We start from the raw sequence: 19,873 nt of genomic DNA on the forward strand, positions 1-19,873 counted from the left end.
TAGATATATTAATGTATTTAGGATGTGTGTTCTCCCAGGATGGTAGTATAGTAACTGAGATTGAGTTCGAAGTTGGGATCAACAGTGTTATGTAAGAAGGAATTCAGCTCCCAGAAGAAACAATCTTTACATCGGTCTGTTTTCAGACTAACTTTGGTTTATGGGAGTGAAAGCTGGATGGAATCAGGATATCTTATTCATAAGTTAGAATTAGCAGACATGAAAGAAGCGAGAATGATTGCTGGTACATACAGATGGGACACTAGCAGGAGGATGTTCAAAATGAGGAGACAACGTCTACGTTAGGAATGAACTCGATGGATGAAGTTGTACGCATAAACCGGCTTTGGTGGTGGGGTCGTATGAGGAAAATGGATGATAGGTTACCTAGGAGAATAATGGAGGGTAAGAGATGCAGAGGGAGACCAATACAATAATGTTAGACTCAGTTTCTAACGATTTAAATATGAGAGGGGTAGAAGTGAGGCCACAGAGCTAGTTACAAGTAGAGGATTATTGGCGGCATTTGTTAAATTCACAGCGGCTTGCAGAAAGGCATAACTGTCTATAATGAAGTATGTATATATATACATGGGCTGGTTATTGCGCTACCATTAGGTAATGCCAGTAGACCTAATGACACCTCAGCTATAGAACCGGAAATATGACGACTACCAACTTGTGTGTGCAAATTGTTGATACGCAAATATCTGGAAAATTGAAAGAATGTGCAAATAGGTATTGGTTCTGTACTCCGCGAAAAATCTATACAAAATAGTCGTCACCACCCTTGATATTAAATTCTCTGTGGGCTGCGAAATCGTAACTTATTATTCAAATGTGCAAAAAGGTTAGTCCATTGTTTGAAGAAAGGAGGCAAGAACATACCTGGAAAGTCCGAAGTCCACCAGCTTCACTTCACCATCCTTCGTCAGAAGAATGTTGCTGCCTTTAACGTCACGATGCATCACGTGGTTCTGGTGCAGGTGCACTAGAGCCTGCACCACATTGAAAGCAAACCAATATTAGTTTTATGGCCACTAAAAGGAGAACACACAGTTTTAACAGAAGCATAATTAGTTCGGGAATCTCTAGCAGGATATCTTGCTTCTATTAATTGGGCGGTTAGTGCGCTTCCGTCAGGTAATGTCAACAGGCCTAATGACACCTCAGACTGCACACTCACAAAAACAACCACTTGGATGTGATGAGGCTCGTATTTCTCTCTCCAAATTGCTTGTAATTACCGTCATAAACGTCATCCGGCGAGTAATTTACGGTGGCAATTTGCATGTCGACCAGCGAGACTCCTCCTCCTAGCAGGGAGGCACGTTAATCAAAGTTTGTCTCACGAGTTGGCAATATACATACCTGAGATTGTGTTGGAATTAATGAGGCCAGGATTCCTCATTCAGAAGTATTGAGTTTTTATTCTAAAATGTTGAGTACCCTGAAGCGAAGGCTGCACACGACTTCGGCCTTGCAAGAAAGGTTGAGAATCGAGGCTCCAATACCTTTACTAAATCGGTACTAACTATGCTGACATAATATTTGGGATTTCCTTATACAAACACAAATACCGAACTCGATTTTTTTAACTGATTGTAACCGAGCTCGATAGCTGCAGTCACTTAATTGCGGCCAGTATCCAGTATTCGGGAGATAGTGGGTTCAAATCCCACTGTCGGCAGCCCTGAAGATGGTTTTCCGTGGTTTCCCATTTTCACACCTGGCAAATGCTGGGGCTGTACCTTAATTAAGGCCACGGCCGCTTCCCTCCCACTCCTAGCCCTTTCCTGTCCATCGTCGCCTAAGACCTATCTGTGTCGCAGCGACGTAAAGCAACTTGCAAAAAAAAAAAAAAAAAAAAAAAAAAAATTGTATTACACAACCCGGAAGAAAAGTGAAGGATTTTAACTGGGCCGTTGTCTGTGCTCAGAGATCAGTCTTATTCACGCTCAACTTTACGTTCCGCGGGCATACATCGTGTAAGTGAACGGGCGGGCAATCAGTGTGTGCGCTTCAGCCACAGTGACGTTGTGGCTATACCACAGGTCGTGAAAGTAATGAAGGGTAACTCTATTTGAGTATTATAGCAATAGTGCTTTTTTCTTCACCAGACATACATTATACTGGTTATTATTTGGATTTACGTTGTATGAAATTAGTTCTGTTTTGTTTATGTCTAGGCTTTGTCGTCCGGATAAAATAAAGAATTGGGGCCGATGACCTCGATGTTAGGCCCCTTTAAACAATAATAGTAATAATAATAATCATCATCATCATCAAAATAAAGAATTCACCGCTATCTGAAAATATTTTTGTGTTTTACGCAATGAATTGCAATTATCACTATTATATTTTAAGAGGTCCGCCTCTGTGGTGTAGTGGTTAGCGTGATTGGCTGCCCACCGGGGTGGCCCGGGTTCGATTCCCGGCTCTGCCACTAAATTTTGAAATGTGGTACGAGGGCTGGAACGGGAGGTAAAATGGAGGTAAACTGAGTAGAGGGGTATTCGGGTCCCACCTCAGCCATCCTGGAAGTGGTTTTCCGTGGTTTCTCACTTCTCCTCCAGATAAATGCCGGGATGGTACCTAATTTAAGGTCACGGCCACTTCTTTCCTCTTCCTTGTCTATCCCTTACAATCTTACCATCCTCCCCACGAGGCCTCTGTTCAGTATAGCAGTTGAGGCCGCCTAGGGTAGGTACTGGTCCTCCTCCCCAGCTGTATCCCCCGAACCAAAGTCTCACGCTCCAGGACACTGCCCTTGAGGCTGTAGAGGTGGGATGCCTCGCTGAGTCCGAGGGAAAAACAAACCCTGGAGCGTAAACAGATTAAGAAAGAAAGATATTTTAAGAGGGTTTTGCTTTAGAAACATCCCTAACATAATGATGAGTTATGCCGATTAGCTGCAGCTGGTGATTACTTGAGCATAAATGATCTGTTGAACTTACCAATCATGTTTACTGGGAATAACATTAGTTAGGTTATTTATTTGAAGACATACTGTATATCTACTTGGTATTGCATTTACACTGCTATTGTACATTAACCTTCGATAAAAAATATCTGTTTTCACTCATGACGAAACTTGCTCGCCATTTTGATGTCTCACGTTATACTATAAATACTATTTTCAGAAAATCGGTGAACCGGCAGGTCACATAATCCTACAATATCACGAAAAATTAAACATTGAACTTTTTGAATTATATAAAATTATGTACGTAAATGTATTACGTTTTACTGAATGAATAACAGGAATTTTACCTTCTTTTCAATGGAAACTCTGTCATTACCATCCCAGAAATTGTAAATCGTAGCTTGAAAGCTTAAACCTCCGTGTCTTCGTACACTGTAACACGAAAAAATTGTAACGTGTCAGTTTTCTTTGAATATGTAAATATAGGAAAATAAAAGCATGTTTGTTAATATCGAGTGCACGATAAATCAAAAATGAATATTTAAACAAGTTTTCCTTGCCATTATAGTGTGTTTGTTTAATACTGTACTACAATGAACGTTTCGCTGCAAATGGTGCGAGGAAAGTTTCGTAGTTACAACCGAACGACACTGTTCCTGTGTTGTGCCGAGGCAAGTGTATTCGCTCTCTCGCTTGACTGTGACGTACGCTTGCTACGTAAGCTGTCCAAATTTCTGTCGAGTCAGCTCGGCCACACTGGGCTTGTCTCAATGGGCTCCCAGCTGCGCAAACGTATCAACTGCTGTATTTTTTACATTTACCATTTTAAACTGAAGAAAATGACCGAAGGAACATACAAAACTGAAGTGAAATTGTGAAAATAAACAAACATGTAAACTGATGTGGACTTGCTTCTTTATAAAATATATCTACATACATTTAGAGATCGGTATTAGAGGCAATAAATAATTGCTAATAATAATGATAATAATAATAATAATCAGGGCGACTCTAGGGATAGTGACCCGGTGAAATGTCATTCCCTGGATTATGAAAAAAAAAAAAAAGTTAAAATTTATACGACATTGTTCAACACCGGAAAACACTTCAGTAACAACTTCCCACCCCAACCATTCGCTGTCGAGTGACTGTCACCGCAGATCCACTGTCTAGCGCCTCTGGCCTGGTGAGTGTGTTCACGCGCATGCGCCCTTGCCTGTAGAGCCCGAGCCTAGGATGTCCAGTGTGTGACAGAGCCTCCTTCTCACAGCAGTGGGATTCGCAATGCTTTTTTATAAAGTTTTTTACATTATGAATTCGGTGAGCGCTCTTTCCTTGAGTCTGTTTTCTACGTTATCATAATATGATGATGATGATGGTAATAATGATAGTAATAATAATCTGTACATTGTGTTCAGAACTATAGATACTAGCACAGATAACAACAAAGAGAACAGCAGGTAAGTCGTATTGCTGTGTTATTCATAGAAGGAAAGAAGACAAGTACATGGAAGAGTTACACAACCATTTAGGGTGTTCAAAAATGATTGGCACTCCTTTCATAACTGTGGACAAGTAGCTGTTCGAAATACATGCCTGGTGTAATTTGAGTAAGTTAGACCGATGGATATGCAATAACACATCTGGTTCAATGAGGAAATCTATACGAATTTTCTTCACTCCTGATTTCCCAATTTAGTGATGCATCGGCATTCTATGCCGTCCGTCCGTCCATCCTATGGATATATACGAACGATTGTGTATTTAGCATGAATTTAACCTTCCATATTTATAGTGTCTGTTTTAATTCAATACATTCTTTATAAATTGTTGATTGATCTCTTGACAAAAATCGTGCAATATTCCAAAGCTGGAAAGACTTGGGAGAAAGAAGACGAGCTGCTCGACTAAGTGGTTTGTTCCGAGCTGTCAGCGGAGATATGGCGTGCAATGACATTAGTGGACGAATAAGTTTGAGTGGCGTCTTTAAAAGTAGGAAAGATCACAACATGAAGATAAAGTTGGAATTCAGGAAAGATCACAACATGAAGATAAAGTTGGAATTCAAGAGCACAAATTGGGGCAAATATTTGTTTATGGAAAGGGGAGTTAGGGATTGGAATAACTTACCAAGGGAGATGTTCAATAAATTTCCAATTTCTTTGAAATCATTTAAGAAAAGTCTAGGAAAACAACAGATAGTGAATCTGCCACTTGGGTGACTGCCCTAAATGCAGATCAGGATTGATTGATTGATTGATTGATTGATTAACTGATTGATTGAAAGCTTAGGATAAATATTTCTTCATTATTGACTTTGATTACAATGGTCTGCCGTAGGGATCAGTTTTATCCTCTGGTATTTAGCTTATATATCCATGATCTACACGTAAATGTATACCGAAAATTCATTAATGTGGACGATATAAATCTTACAGTCCAGAACACTACCTTTAATACAGCAGAGGATACACTGCACGAAGAACAGAACATAATGACTACTTCAGAAAGTGGCTTCAGCCTAGCCCCTCCTAATCTGAGGTAGCCGCATTTCACCCTGGCAAACCATAGGCAAAACTACCATCCTAGAGTGAAGTTAAGGAATCAATATCTGAAGTACAACAACTGTCCTAAGTACTTAGGTGCGACACAGAACAGGGTACTGACTTATCGATATCATATTGAAAAAACGGCTGCAAAACTAAAAAATTGCAACAGCCTACTCAGTAGGTTAGCTGGATCTTGGGGGTGTTGACGATAACACATTCAGGACCATCGCTCTGGCCGTCGTATGTTCTCCAGCTGAATACTGTGGAGGCGTGAGGTTGAAGAACTCCCACTGCCCACTGGTAGATACTCAACTCCGTCAGACAATGCGGATCATCTCTCTCCCAGTGGCTACCTGTACTTTGTAATATTGCTCACCCTCACACCAGGAGACAGCAAGTCCTTGCCCGCCTGTGGTGTATTATTAAGAAGAATGATGCTCTTCCTATTTGTCGCGACGTCAAGCAGCTCTCTACAATCAGGTTGCAATCCCGAAAACCAGCATGCAAATGGCTATGGATCTTACATGCTACAAGTTCAACCTTCCAAATGCCTGGAGAGAAGAATGGTTAAACTCATCACCTCGTGGCCTCATTCAAATCTGTGACCCTAGCGCAAGACTAGCTGGTTTCAAGCTGTCTCGGGCAGTGTGGTCAAGACAACAGAATTTGGTGTGGTGGTGCTCGAGCTGGAACAGCCCTACATTAGTGGGGATGGACAAACTCTCCTCGATGTGGCTATGATTTTTAAATGCAGACTATCGAGTATATCGCTCAGGGGTGCCTTCTAAAATAGTATTCTGGTTCCTTGGATGAAATCCACTCAGCTACCTTTGAAGCAACCGCATGGATTACAGACCTGCCAATCTAAACACGAATATATGACCCTAATGCTGTAATTTTTGTATTTTGAATGTATTTCTTATTGTCTTGTATGCTTCATAGGGTAGTAAATAAATACTACTGGCGAATTGGAATATTTCACGAATTTCGTAAGGGGTCTTTTGATTTTCAGATATTTTATAGTTAATTTAGTGCTTCTAATCGATCTTGTAACGCTACTAGTTTCATTGTAGAATTACTGTTGCTTATTGCTGTGATATGTTTCAATTAATGTTAGAACTTTGTGTTGTCAAAAGTAAACAGTTAGCTTACTTGTAAAGCTCCCTTCTATGGTATGGTGTACGTAAATCTTCGGGACAAATTCGTGAATTCTTACTGGGTGTTCTTCAATGCACTACGCCAGTGCGTGTGTGTGAGCGCGCTAAAATAAGTAATATCTAATTAACATTAAGTTTTCAGTATTATTATTATTATTATTATTATTATTATTATTATTATTATTATTATTATTATTATTATTATTATTATTATTATTATTATTATTATTATTATAGGAGCTACCAAACAGAGACGTTAAAGGTGTAACTTTCCCTCATTTAAATTATTCGATGTCTCCTTAACTATCGCTCAGATGTTCCTCAACACAGAGATAAGGTGTGCAGACTGCTCTAGTTTCTAGGTTCTGGAATGGTAGTGATTAGAAAAATGATGTTCTGTAATATGTTTCTCAGAGCGAACTGTTCAGAAGTTTCATTATTTTTGACGTTATTCTAATAGTGACAATAATGTAGTTATGCGCACTTCATATATGCCACATATTATTTTAAAATATTAGAAATATCTGACCGTGTTCTGGTCTAAGTAGAAATCAAATGGGCTATTGGAAATACTCACCTTAACGACCTCCTTTAGAATGTAGGCGATGTGCTCCTCGGACATTTTCCTGCCTTGCACAGACAGGGCGCGTACCATGTCTGTAATAGGTCCACCTTCACATAGCTGAAACAAGAGTAGAAAGATTGCATGTTAGTTCACAATTGATAACTTATTCTATCCTAGGAATGAGTCCAAGGAAATATTCAAGAAAGTTTCAGAGTATTTCGTACGTGGTCAAATAAAACATGTACGTTCTCAAATACTCTGTATTTTATTATACCTGTACTAAGCTGATGTACCCGTGCTTCGCTAAGAAATTTTACATTGTATACAGAGTTCTAGGTAAGGTAGTGTACACGTTGTGAGCTGGATTGTATTAAATCGCATAGCTCTTAACGTCACCCTAGAAACGCGACGGGGGTCACCGAACGTCTTTTCTCATATGAAGACTGGGTTAGGGAATTTTCATTGTAATGGTAGGCCCGCTTGTCTACCATCAGTCACAGTCAGGTTGGGGAGTTTTCATTATAATGGCTGACACTCACTCTCTACCTGACTTTTTACATCCTCAAGAAGACTGCCTTAGTGGTTTTTGCCAACTGAAATGAACATAGGTCATTACAATGACGTCAGTAGGAATGGCGCGATTAAAAGGAATGCTTTCATATGAAATACTCGATCAATGAAAAACCGCACATTTTCTCACTTTTAACGAACAGTACGCCTACTACGCTGCCGATCTAACAGTTCAAAATTCCAGAGCTGGAATGACCAAGCCGCAGACAGCCGTGAACCGTGAACACTCTTCGACCTTTTTCGGCGGAGGGGGTGGGGGATCAAATAGTGGAGAGTCCCAGGGCAAAAGCTATGCCCTTCTACTAATCTGTTGAATAGGTGTACCCAGTGAGTCGGAAAATCTCAATTCACTACACTGGCGGGAGAAAAACACTATCTGACTTGGAGGCAAATTTTTCCTCCAAGCCAGAGGAAAAACCCCCTTTCGCTGCTAATTTGGAATAAAATGAACATATAATTTAATAAGAAACGGCTCTCTTCAGGGTTGAATCGTGAATTGTTTAGTGAATTGTGGTGCTATAACTTGGAATAGGTCTAAATTGTAATTCTAGACCAATTCATACTACTACTACTACTACTAAGTGAGCCTCTGCCTTAAGTGTGCACACTGTTCATTCAAAACAGCGCGTCAGACTAGAGATCGAATGGCTGGAATACTATGATAAACCAGTGTGTTGCGTACCAGCAGTATCAGAAAATGTATGAACCAGAGGAATGGCATGCTAAAGAAGAAAGTTTGCTAACTCCCCAGCTATTTCTTACCAATATTCAGTCAGGCTGTTTTACTCAGTACGCAGCAGTAGTTCCATCTATCGGAGTTGAGTGGCAGCATAAGAGACAAAGAACATCACATCAAACAATGGTCAATGTAATGTTATTGTTGATCAATGTTACGCGTTTTCGATATTGTAGGCCTTCACATTTAGTTTTCTTCTGACGCTGGAATACCACTCTTATCATAGTCGGTACGGTAAAACTGAATAAAACATGAATGATCGGAAATTATATTCTCTATAACTTTTGTTATGTAGTACATTTGCATAGGACCAATAAAATTGTTTATAGTTTAGATTGCGGTTTCTTGTTCCCCGACTCAATATACCAATTTTCATTAAATTCTGTTAACCCATTTTATCGTGGCTCAGCGTTGACACTAAATATACAAATTCATGAATATCTCTATTATCATAGCCGGAACAGTAAAAATGTATAAGACATAAATGATCAGAAATTTAATTCTATATAACTTTAGTTACGTAGTATTTATCGATAGGACCACTAATTATATAAATATCTGATAATTAAATATTAGGCCTTCCCCTAAACTACCATTTCACTCAGCGCGAATAAAATGATTTATAGCCTAGATTGTAGTGGCTTATCCCCTGACTTTACATACCGATTTTCATTAAATTCTCTTCAGCCGTTTTCTCGTGATGCGTGCACAGACAGACAGACAGACAGACAGACAGACAGACAGACAGACAGACAGACAGACAGACAGACAGACAGACAGACAGACAGACAGACAGACAGACAGACAGACAGACAGACAGACAGACAGACAGACAGACAGACAGACAGACATTACAGAAAAGTAAAAAGTGAATTTCCTTGTTACTGTGCACATGACCGATACAGAAATACCATTCTTTTCAAATTCTGAGCAATGTACAGACAAAACTCTTATTTTATATATATGGATATATTGATTCAGATGTGTGGGGTATTTTATATATTAGAGATAGTTCGAATAATATGACTTGTTATTTTGTGGACATCCATCTCTCGGAATAGGCCAGAGCAAAGTGTAGCTTCCACCCAAGTCCCAGTCTCTTCCATGGCTGTGACAATATGGAAGTTGCTGGGGTATGGGTAGTGCTGATTAATGACATTCGGCGCACAACCAGTGCGTCTGAGTATTATGAAAGGTATTGCGCATAGGGTTAGTTGTGCTACAATAGCACTGTCTGGCCCAGAGAGGAAAGCAATGGCAAACTACCTCACTCCTCATCTTACCTAGTATGCCTCATTTTGGTGCTGCCATTGGTTTTTTGTATTTTTCCAATAACTGCATAGCCTTTGGTGGTGCTATTTGAGGTTCCAAACAGTCTCTGGACTGATGGATGACTTAACAGAGATTTTGTGGTCAGAAATGAGTTATGGGGAGGACACCTAGGTACTACGTACTCGCTCATAAAAGCAATGAGGCATTTTGAAGGAACTATTACACTAGAGTCCCTTTAATCCGAACCCCGTTAATCCGAATGAAGAATGAAGATTTCCATGCATTTTATTAGTCATATTTTAATATAAGAATTTCATGTAAACATAATTCACATCATAAACCAATCACTGGTCGTTTATCATTACAAAGTGTGTTAGTTTATTTTGCCGTAGTGATTGGAACCTACTCGAAGATGCAGTGTTAAACCAGCGTATTTTATTAATGTAACTGCTAAAGAATGGACATTTCAAATTACAGTATGTACTCTACTGTACTGTAGAAACTTTTATCCTCAGACGGTTGAGGCGCTGGTCTTCTGAACCCAACTTGGCAGGTTCGATCCTGGCTCAGTCCGGTGGTATTTGAAGGTGCTCGAATACGTCAGCCTTGTGTCGGTAGATTTACTGGCACGTAAAATAACTCCTGTGGAAGAAAATTCCGGCAACTAGGAGTCTCCGGAAACCGTAAAAATAGTTAGAGGGACGTAAAAACAATAACATTATTATTAGAAAATATTTTCCGGTTAATCCGAAAATTTTGTAATCCGAAGACTCCGGTCCCAATTAGTTCAGATTAACGAGACTCTACTGTAATTGCATCGAGAGCCCATAATAAACAGTCACTGAAAAAAAAAAGAAAAGGAAAGAATGAGCGCGTGATATTGTATATGTTCCTCCCAGGTACACTTTCCTTAAATAATTCAACAATTCAACCTATATATGTATAACCTGTGTCAATAAAGTTCGGTGAATGAAGTCAGAACGGTCAATCCGGCAACACTGGCGACACGCAACACTGCACCTGCGTAGCAGCAGGTTTTGACCACCTGCTTCCAACGTTGTTCAGTTGAGCATCGTGTGTGTGCAGTGTAAGACCTGTTTGACACAATGCGTGTTTAGTGCGTTGGTTCTGAACTGCGAGCAGGAACATGAACGACCAAAATATCAATGTTACAGTTTTGTTTTAAGCTTGGCAAGATACCAAAATAAATGCATGCGATGCTGGTACATGTTTATGAAGGTCAGGCGCTGTCCTTGAAGTGTGTGTACGAGTGGTTCGCCCGTTTTCGAGGAGGCCGGGAAAGTATTTTTGACAACCCCCGTAGCGGAAGACTGGCGACCGCCGTCAGTGACGAAAACATTGAGAAGGTGAGGACATTAATCACGAACGATCGGCGATTAACTGTGCACATGATAGCGGATGAACTGCAGATTAACCGTGAATCCGTGAATTCGTGCGTCCGATGAAACGTGACGAGGCTTTTGAACACCATCCCAAAGGAAGCCTTCTTGCAGATTTTCCAGGACATGTATCGCCGATCTCAGCAGTGCATAGTTATGGGAGGGGACTATTTCGAAGGATAGTAAGGTCACTGTCGTGCATTGTTCATCTATGTTGATAGTACAGGACTATTCGCCGAACTTTATTGTCACAGGTTGTATATCAGAGGCGGACACAATTCGGCTCAATGAGCAGCGCTCAGGCAGGAAAAAGAGCAGAGTAGAGTAGAGCAGAGTATTCGCTCTGGGAAGTTAACTTTGTAGCTGCTCGCCGTAACAAGTGGGGACAAGCCGCATATCAAAACACATTTATTTTGACATTTTTGTTGTGTCTAATTTCTCGTTCTCTTCAGTGCATTAGATTATGGTGCTAAATAAATACGTTTAATTATATTATATTCCTTTCATTAGGTTATGCTTAGGAAACAAAATGAATTACTTTGGTATCTGAAAACTAGTCCGCCTCTGTGGTGTAGTGGTTAGCGTGATTAGCTGCCACCCCCGGAGGTCCGGGTTCGATTCCCGGCTCTGCCACGAAATTTGAAAAGTGGTACGAGGGCTGGAACGGGGTCCACTCAGCCTCGGGAGGTCAACTGAGTAGAGGTGGGCTCGATTCCCACCTCAGCCATCCTGGAAGTGGTTTTCCGTGGTTTCCCACTTCTCCTCCAGGCAAATGCCGGGATGGTACCTAACTTAAGGCCACGGCCGCTTCCTTCCCTCTTCCTTGTCTATCCCTTCCAATCTTCCCCATCCCCCGCAAGGCCCCTGTTCAGCATAGCAGGTGAGACCGCCTGGGCGAGGTACTGGTCATACTCCCCAGTTGTATCCCCGACCAAGAGTCTGAAGCTCCAGGACACTGCCCTTGAGGCGGTAGAGGTGGGATCCCTCGCAAAGTCCGAGGGAAAAACCGAACCTGGAGGGTAAACAGATGATGATGATGATGATCTGAAAACTAAATACTCCTTTTACTAATACCAACATAAAATCTTATTTAGAACACAGCATAAACAATGAACGAGAACCAAGCTCTGGGTTAAATACAGAAATAAATAAGCTACATGAACAGATATAATTTACCATAGAGAAAAATAGGCCTATGTGTTCTTACATATCTGAAATTTCATTCAGCAGATGATAAACAGGAGTGCGTATCTTTTCGCTGAAGAAGACCAGTAGTTATGTTTGGTGCGATCGATCTTGCACTTGCAATTCGAAGAACGGCAGTGAGATGTGCGTCAGTTAGAGTGGTTCTTCGCGGAGATTTATTTATCTTCATTAGAGAGAACAGTTTCTCATACACAGATGTGTTGAGCTAAACACTGATATAAGTTTGGCAGCCATTTTGTGTATGTTTGGGAAATCTGTTTGCGAAAAATGTTCTTAAAAATGTGATAGGGCTGTTCGTGATTCATAAGCCTTCAGTTCACTATCACATCGAATTGTGAGCAACTCGCACTGAAGATCAGACGGAACATCATCATCTACTATAGCAGTTGAAAAGGGCGCAGCAAACACTTTCGGATCAACTGATAAATCGTCCAGATCTATAAATCGGATGGAAATTTTTTTCATAAGACTCGCAAGAGTACCTGAACATTTCTGCAATTGATCTTGAGTTTGGATTTCCGCATTGACAATTTGGGAAAATGGGCTAACTCACCTTTCAACATCTTACTCTGCTACACCTTGAAAGCAGTGATACTGTCTACAAGACGAGTAATAAGTATTTTAACTATTCAAGGTACTGTAGCTCACTATGTTATTTTATAGCGCAAACATAATACACTCAGTCCTGTACAATGCTGCGGCTATGCTTGCGCCTTGACTCCGCATATCGCAATCTAGTCTTTATAGACGTCAGCTGTTCCCGGCTCCTCGGCTCTGCCTGCGTTAATGCGTTTGGCTCATTGCCCACCTATGACATATATAATATTTGTTTTGGATATCCACAGGGTTTGTGGGCCTATTTACCTGGGAGATGAATTGTATTTTGATAATAATCAAAAATGAATAATTAATGCTATTTGCTTTATGTTCCACTAACTACCTTTACGTTTTTCGGAAACGCCGAGGTACCGGAATTCAGTCCCGCAGGTGCTATTTTACGTGTCAATAAATCTGCTGACACGAGGCTGACGTATTTGAGAACCTTCAAATACCACCAGACTGAGCCAGGATCGAACCTGTCAAGTTGGGGTCAGAATGCGAGCGTCTCAACTGTCTGAGCCACTCAGTCTGGCTAATTGAAATGAAATCTGATAAAATATTGAATGCTGCGAACATGCAATAACATGCAATCATTTTTTCTGAGAGACAATTGGAAGAAACCTGTGGAAGCCAAGAAAACTCTGGCAACGGATGGTAACAGACCTCTGTAGTACATCAAAGATTATGATGATAATCTTTTTTAGAAGTTGCTTTACGTCGCACTGGCACAGTTAGGTCTTATGACGACGATGGGACAGGAAAGGACTAGAAGTGGGAAGGAATCGGCCGTGGCCTTATTTAAGGTACAGCCCCAGCATTTGCCTGGTGTGAAAATGGGAAACCACGGAAAACCATATTCAGGGCTGCCGACAGTGGGGCTCGAACCCACTATCTCCCGAATACTGGATACTGGCCGCACTTAAGCGACTGCAGCTATCGATCTTGGTATGATGATCACCATGATGGGATTTAGTTAACGACACCAGTGATCTCAGCTTTCAACAATGATGCTTTTGTTGAACGTAACATCCCTCTAACTCAGATAGGTTTTCGGCTAGGACCGGAGGGAAATTGGACGTGGCCTTAATTGAGGTACAGCCCCAGTATTTGCCTGGTGTGAAAATGGGAAACCACAGGAGGTCGTTTTCAGAACTGCTGAAGGTGTGACTCAAACCCACCATCTTCCGAACGCAAGCTTACAGGTACGCGGCACTACCAAGCAGCCAACTCGCTCGATATTCGAAACGTGAGGTTAACGCTGTAAGATATTTACAGATTTGTTGAACAGACCGTAGGACTGCTACGTCAGTATCATAATCGTAATAGTAAACTGCGACTATGGGATATCTGTAACGAAATAATCTGTGGCTTGGTCCTAAAACAGCTAATGCCATTTTAAAAAATCGAAATTGAGAAGGCAAAAGATAAAAACGCGTTTTACAATAGTCCCGCTATTAAAAGGGCCAATATCTCTGATCGATATTAAACGAATAGTTAATGTTTAATTAAATAAACCCTTGCAAATAATGTTAATTACTGACGAAGATTAGATACCTCGGAATGGTTAAAGAATACGTTGGAAAAATTTAGTTTTTAGTCAGTTGATTTCCACAAAGAAAGTGTAAACTTGTTTCTAATTAGTTGTTGAAAAAAATAGTTCGAAAATTATAAGCAAAACTTCAAGTGCTAATACCTAAAAACAGGTTATTTGACATTGACCCTTTTAGAAACAAGCCACAGAAAAGATGGAAATGGAGATAGGATCAGTGACCATATACGTGAACTAGGAGGAATGTATGACAATTTGTTTCAGTGTTCATGGTACTCATGGCAGTCTGGTGGAAGACTCACCTCCATGACGAACCATAGTTTGTCTGAATCCTCCTCGCGCTTCAGGAACACTCCATACAGATCTGGCAGGTTGGGATGACTGGACAGGTCCTTGAGCACGCGGTACTCCTCGCGGATATCGTCCATGTTGGTGTCTGCTACTGAGATCACTTTGATTGCTACCCTCTTATTTCCTGGAACAAAAGTAACCGACAAGCTATTTAGTAATTAGCTGAACCACACATTAGTTGATTTGGCCGGAATTTTACTGAAGGTGCTGCAAAGAGGTTTTAAGAATACTGTAAAATGGAAGTGAACAAGACACTATTACGAACATTTCCAAGATTACGGATAACAGTGGCTCACGAACACACAGAGATAGTTTATGCAGTTGAACGTATATTGTACGTAAAGCTTTTAGATCAACAGTACCGATTATACTGCCTATAGTATCGGATCGCCTTTTGATTTTCTGTGCTTCGCTGTGAGAAATAGACCGGCAGCGGAGGAGAGAGGGAAGCTTCTTCTTTATCATCCTGAAAAAATTTCTAGTTTATGGGGTCGGCCTTTTATATACATTTGTCCCAGTTTTACGGCCGAGTACTCTTTTTTGCCATTTGTTGTACGTCGCTCCTACACAGATAGGTCTTATGGTGACGATGGGATAGGAAAGGCGTAGGAATGGGAAGGAAGCGGCCGTGGCCTTAATTAAGGTACAGCTCCAGCATTTACCTGGTGTGAAAATGGGGAACCACGGAAAACCATCTTCAGGGCTGCCGACAGTGGGGTTCGAACTCACTATCTCTCGGATGCAAGCTCACAGCTGCACCGCCAACTCGCCCGGTCGAGTACTCTTGACGACGCCAAACTTATTTAGAGGGATGCATATACTATTGTTTGTTTTTGTGAAGTTTTATAATGGAATGTCTTGTATGTAGATGAAAAGATGTGTCTTAAGACGAACAAAAAGTATGCGATCCGTCCAGGAAACGAACATATAGACCTTCGAATCAAAGATCGGCACGCCGCTGGCCATTCAGACAAGGAGTCGAATGGGTGGGGGTGGGGGTTGAGTTATTACTGTGTATTGAGTATGGATTTAGTACCATGCACTTTTCGTGTGGAATGAAGGATACTACTTTTTTTTTTTTTTTTTGCTAGTTGCTTTACGTCGCACCGACACAGATAGGTCTTATGGTGACGATGGGACAGGAAAGGGCTAGAAGTGGGAAGGAAGCAGCCGTGGCCTTAATTAAGGTACAGCCCCAGCATTTGCCTGGTGTGAAAATGGGAAACCACGGAAAACCATTTTCAGGGCTGCCGACAGTGGGGTTCGAACCTACTATCTCCCGAATACTGGATACTGGCCGCACTTAAGCGACTGCAGCTATTGAGCTCGGTGAAGGATACTACTACTACTACTACTACTACTACTACTACTACTACTACTACTACTACTGATGATTTAAAGATATTACCTCAGACTGAGGCCAATCCTTCCACCTTTGGCAAAGATGACCCCGCAGTGTAGGGTTAGTGTGCCTGCCTGTTACCCGGAGGCCCCGGGTTCGATTCCCGGCCAGGTTAGGGATTTTTAGCTGCATCTGGGGGCTGGTTCGAGGTCCACTCAGCCTACGTGATTACAATTGAGGAGCTATCTGACGGTGAGATGGTGGCCCCGGTCCAGAAAAATAAGAATAACGGTCGAGAGGATTCGTCATGTTGACCACACGACACCTCGTAATAAAAGGCCTTCGGGCTGAGCAGCGGTCGCTTGGTAGGCCTAGGCCAGGGATGGCGAACCTATGCCACGCGTGTCACTAGGTGACACGCGAACACGATTTCGGTGGCACGTCACATGAGCATAATATTTTATATATACGTCTTGTACTACAGTCTTGTACTATAGTGTTTCACGTGTAAGAAATACCGTAAATATCGAAAATCTCAATACTAGTTCCATTCGGACGTGCAATATGGCAACTGCTACACTGATAGGTCCGGAAGTCAAGTGAGATAGTCTCGTTTTCTGGTGGTTTTGTATACGGACATCGCAAACATGTTTTCGATGCCGAAAAGAACAGAAACTTAACAAAGGAGGTGATCGTATTTTTTCAAGAACTCTGGCTAAGGGAATTCGGACTGATAAAAAGATGTGTTGCCTGTGTTCGAAAACAATTGTATCCCCCACATTTAATGTAGAGCGCAATTTCGAGACTGGTCATTCAAATGTTGGTTCCATTTCAAATGAAGAAAGAAGAGAGTTTGTCTCACAAAATATCCAACATTACACAAAACAAACTAGTTCTTTTGTATCATATTTCCGGCCAAGGAATAATATCAGTGCGGCTGTTTCTATCCGTCTCACTGCATAGTACAACATGTATGGGAAACAGATTTCTGACGGTGAGTTGTTGAAAGAAAGTTTCTTATTGACGTTCGACACATTATTTGAAAATTTCCCTAACAAACAACTAATAATTAACAGAATCAAAGGAATGCCACCCAGCTGAACTGCTGTCAAGGATAGAATAATAAAAATGAGTGAAGTAGTTTCGGAGCACTTGAAAGCTAATTTGGATAACTCCCACATGTATGCAGTATGTTTTGATGAAATCATGAATGTGACCTTACAAATAAGGATGGCTGTTTTTTATTTATTTATAGATTTCCTTATGGAAATGTGATGAAGGAGAAATTAGTTTAATTGTTGAGCGTACAAACTACAACATGGAAAGATAATGAAGCTAATGGAGGTAGTGAAGTCCATTCGCAATATTAGTACTTTTGATTTTTATATCTAATAATTATTTTTTAAATTTGTTTTAAGTGTACCGACACAGATAGGTCTTGTGGCGACGATGGGATAGGAGAGGCTTAGGAGTGGGGAAACTGCCGTGGCCATATAATTGAGGTACAGCCTCACGGAACATGCTATCAAATGTATTTACAAGATATATGTATAATAAATAAATAAATAAATAAATAAATAAATAAATAAATAAATAAATAAATAAATAAATAAATAAATAAATAAATAAATACATGAATGAATCAGTAAATGAATAAATAAATAACATATTATGAAACATAATCGGGAATTTAGAAAGGAAGTCTCGAGGGTGGGGGCGGAGGAGGGGGGGTTGTAGGTTGTGGACATCCCGTAATGGAAATAAAAAGCAACAAGTGGCACAGTCAACAGATGATAATAATAAACAAGAGTTAAAATGGCACACTAGTAGGAAAAGGTTCGCCATCCCTGCCCCTAGGCCCTTCGGGGCTGTTGTGCCATGGGGTTTGGTTTGGTTTGGTGAAGATATCAATACATGTCCCAAATTTTGAGAAACATCGCCAAGTGAAGTCATACATTCAATAATCTGTTTGTACATATTTTTCAATAAAATACCTTGAACAGAGTTATAGTAGTGAGAAAAGCTCGTTAACCTAAACATATCTGATGTGGAAAAGATTTGCATTTGATCCTTAAAACTATGGGTAAGAACTTTAAATATTTACATCACTATAGTGCGAAATACAACCACTTCAATATTAACTAGAAATCAATTCTTCTTCTTCTTCTTCTTCTTCTGCCAGTTCTCCCTTGCCCTGTTGCGTCGCGCAGATGGACTTAGCCCAGGTTCGTGGCCAGGTGGCTTTCGTGACGCCAATCCTATGCTGATTGTTGTCTCTGTGGTGTTTTTGTAATGTGGTATGCTGTGTGCTTTTGTTTTGCTAAGTGTTTAATGTCGCACCTACACATCGAAGGTTTCCGGTGAATAAAGATGGGAAGGGTGGGCATGGCCTTAATTAAGATACGGTCCCAGCATTTGCCTAGTGATAAAACGAAAAGCACGGAATAACTCTTCAGGGCTACCAACATGGGGTTGAAACGCAATATCTACCGAATGAAAGCTTATACTGTAGCTACAGTGTTGTGTTTGAATGAAGAAATGTGCATTGCGACAAACACAAACGCCCAGTCTCCGGAGTTGAAAAAATAAACGGATATGACTAGAATCCATGGCCTGTCCGGGAATCGAAATATGGACCATCTAAACTAGAGGTCACTACGTTAATCATTGACATACAGAGCCGGAATGAGTGGGAACTCAATAATTTCAGCTTCATCAGTATAAAGTAAGACCGAGTCTCGGCGATGGGAGATTATAACATTATAAAGTACTTGCAGTAAGAAACTTGTTAAGTGAATTATTGAAACTCTCTTTCTGTACTTGAAGACAATTACTTTCTCCGTTTTATTATGAAGGAGTAAGCTATAAAGTAATTATTTCACTCAGAAGTCCATATAATATCACCAACAATGTGCAGTTCAGAACCGTGCAAACTACTCACTTTTAACAAATGTTTATTATTACAAAAATTGTAGAGTGACTACTACTACTACTACTACTACTACTAAAATACCTATCCCATGTGTTTCTACAATTATGTTGAAAATTAGTGATCCGTTTTTAGGACCCTTTTTTCCGTCACACCGATCCAGATGAGTATTGTTGTGACGGTGGGATAGGACAGGGCTAGGACTGGGAAGGAAGCGACCGTAGTGCAACATCACCATTTGTCTGGCGTGAAAATACGAAACTTCAGAAAACTTTCTGGACTGCCGAGAGTGGGAATTTAACCCAGCATCTGGCGAATGCGATCGAAGAGCTATACGACCCGAACTGCGTAGATAACACGCTCGGTAATTTTCAATACGTCTGTTGCACTGAAGTTGATATTACATGTATTGCACCCATAACCATAGGGTACAGTATATCCACTTCAAAGAGCATATCGCTACTGCTATTACAATTCTTGTAAGTTAATTCTCATGGAGAAACTCGTCTCACTGTAGATCCTTGGAGCTAACAGGTGTCTTTAAGAAACAAATATAGTGTTGCGATACTAACTTGACTGTGTCCCTATGACAGTATGCGCCTCGCTGTAGATATCAGAAGATAACTTCTTGGCCAGCTAGTACCTGCCATTTTTAACAACAGTGCTGCAAGCTAATCTGGATGTAGGTTCGAACCCCACTGTCGGCAGCCCTGAAAATGGT

The 19,873-nt window shown here is 40.8% G+C and overlaps 1 protein-coding gene across 1 annotated transcript in view; it reads right to left on the bottom strand.

Moving 5' to 3' along the window:
* Window positions 1-19,873, bottom strand: part of ninaC (STKc_myosinIII_N_like and MYSc_Myo21 domain-containing protein ninaC) — a 373,628-nt gene that overhangs the window by 286,769 nt on the left and 66,986 nt on the right. Inside the window, exons 3-5 of the mRNA XM_068227259.1 lie at window positions 14,833-15,005; window positions 7,210-7,314; window positions 889-998 (exon numbers count right to left, since the gene is read on the bottom strand). Coding sequence (XP_068083360.1) covers window positions 889-998; window positions 7,210-7,314; window positions 14,833-15,005 — 388 coding nt within the window. The remainder of the gene's footprint in view (window positions 1-888; window positions 999-7,209; window positions 7,315-14,832; window positions 15,006-19,873) is intronic.

The sequence above is a fragment of the Anabrus simplex genome, chromosome 4 (assembly GCF_040414725.1).
Source record: "Anabrus simplex isolate iqAnaSimp1 chromosome 4, ASM4041472v1, whole genome shotgun sequence".
NCBI classification, from domain to species: Eukaryota; Metazoa; Arthropoda; class Insecta; order Orthoptera; family Tettigoniidae; genus Anabrus; species Anabrus simplex.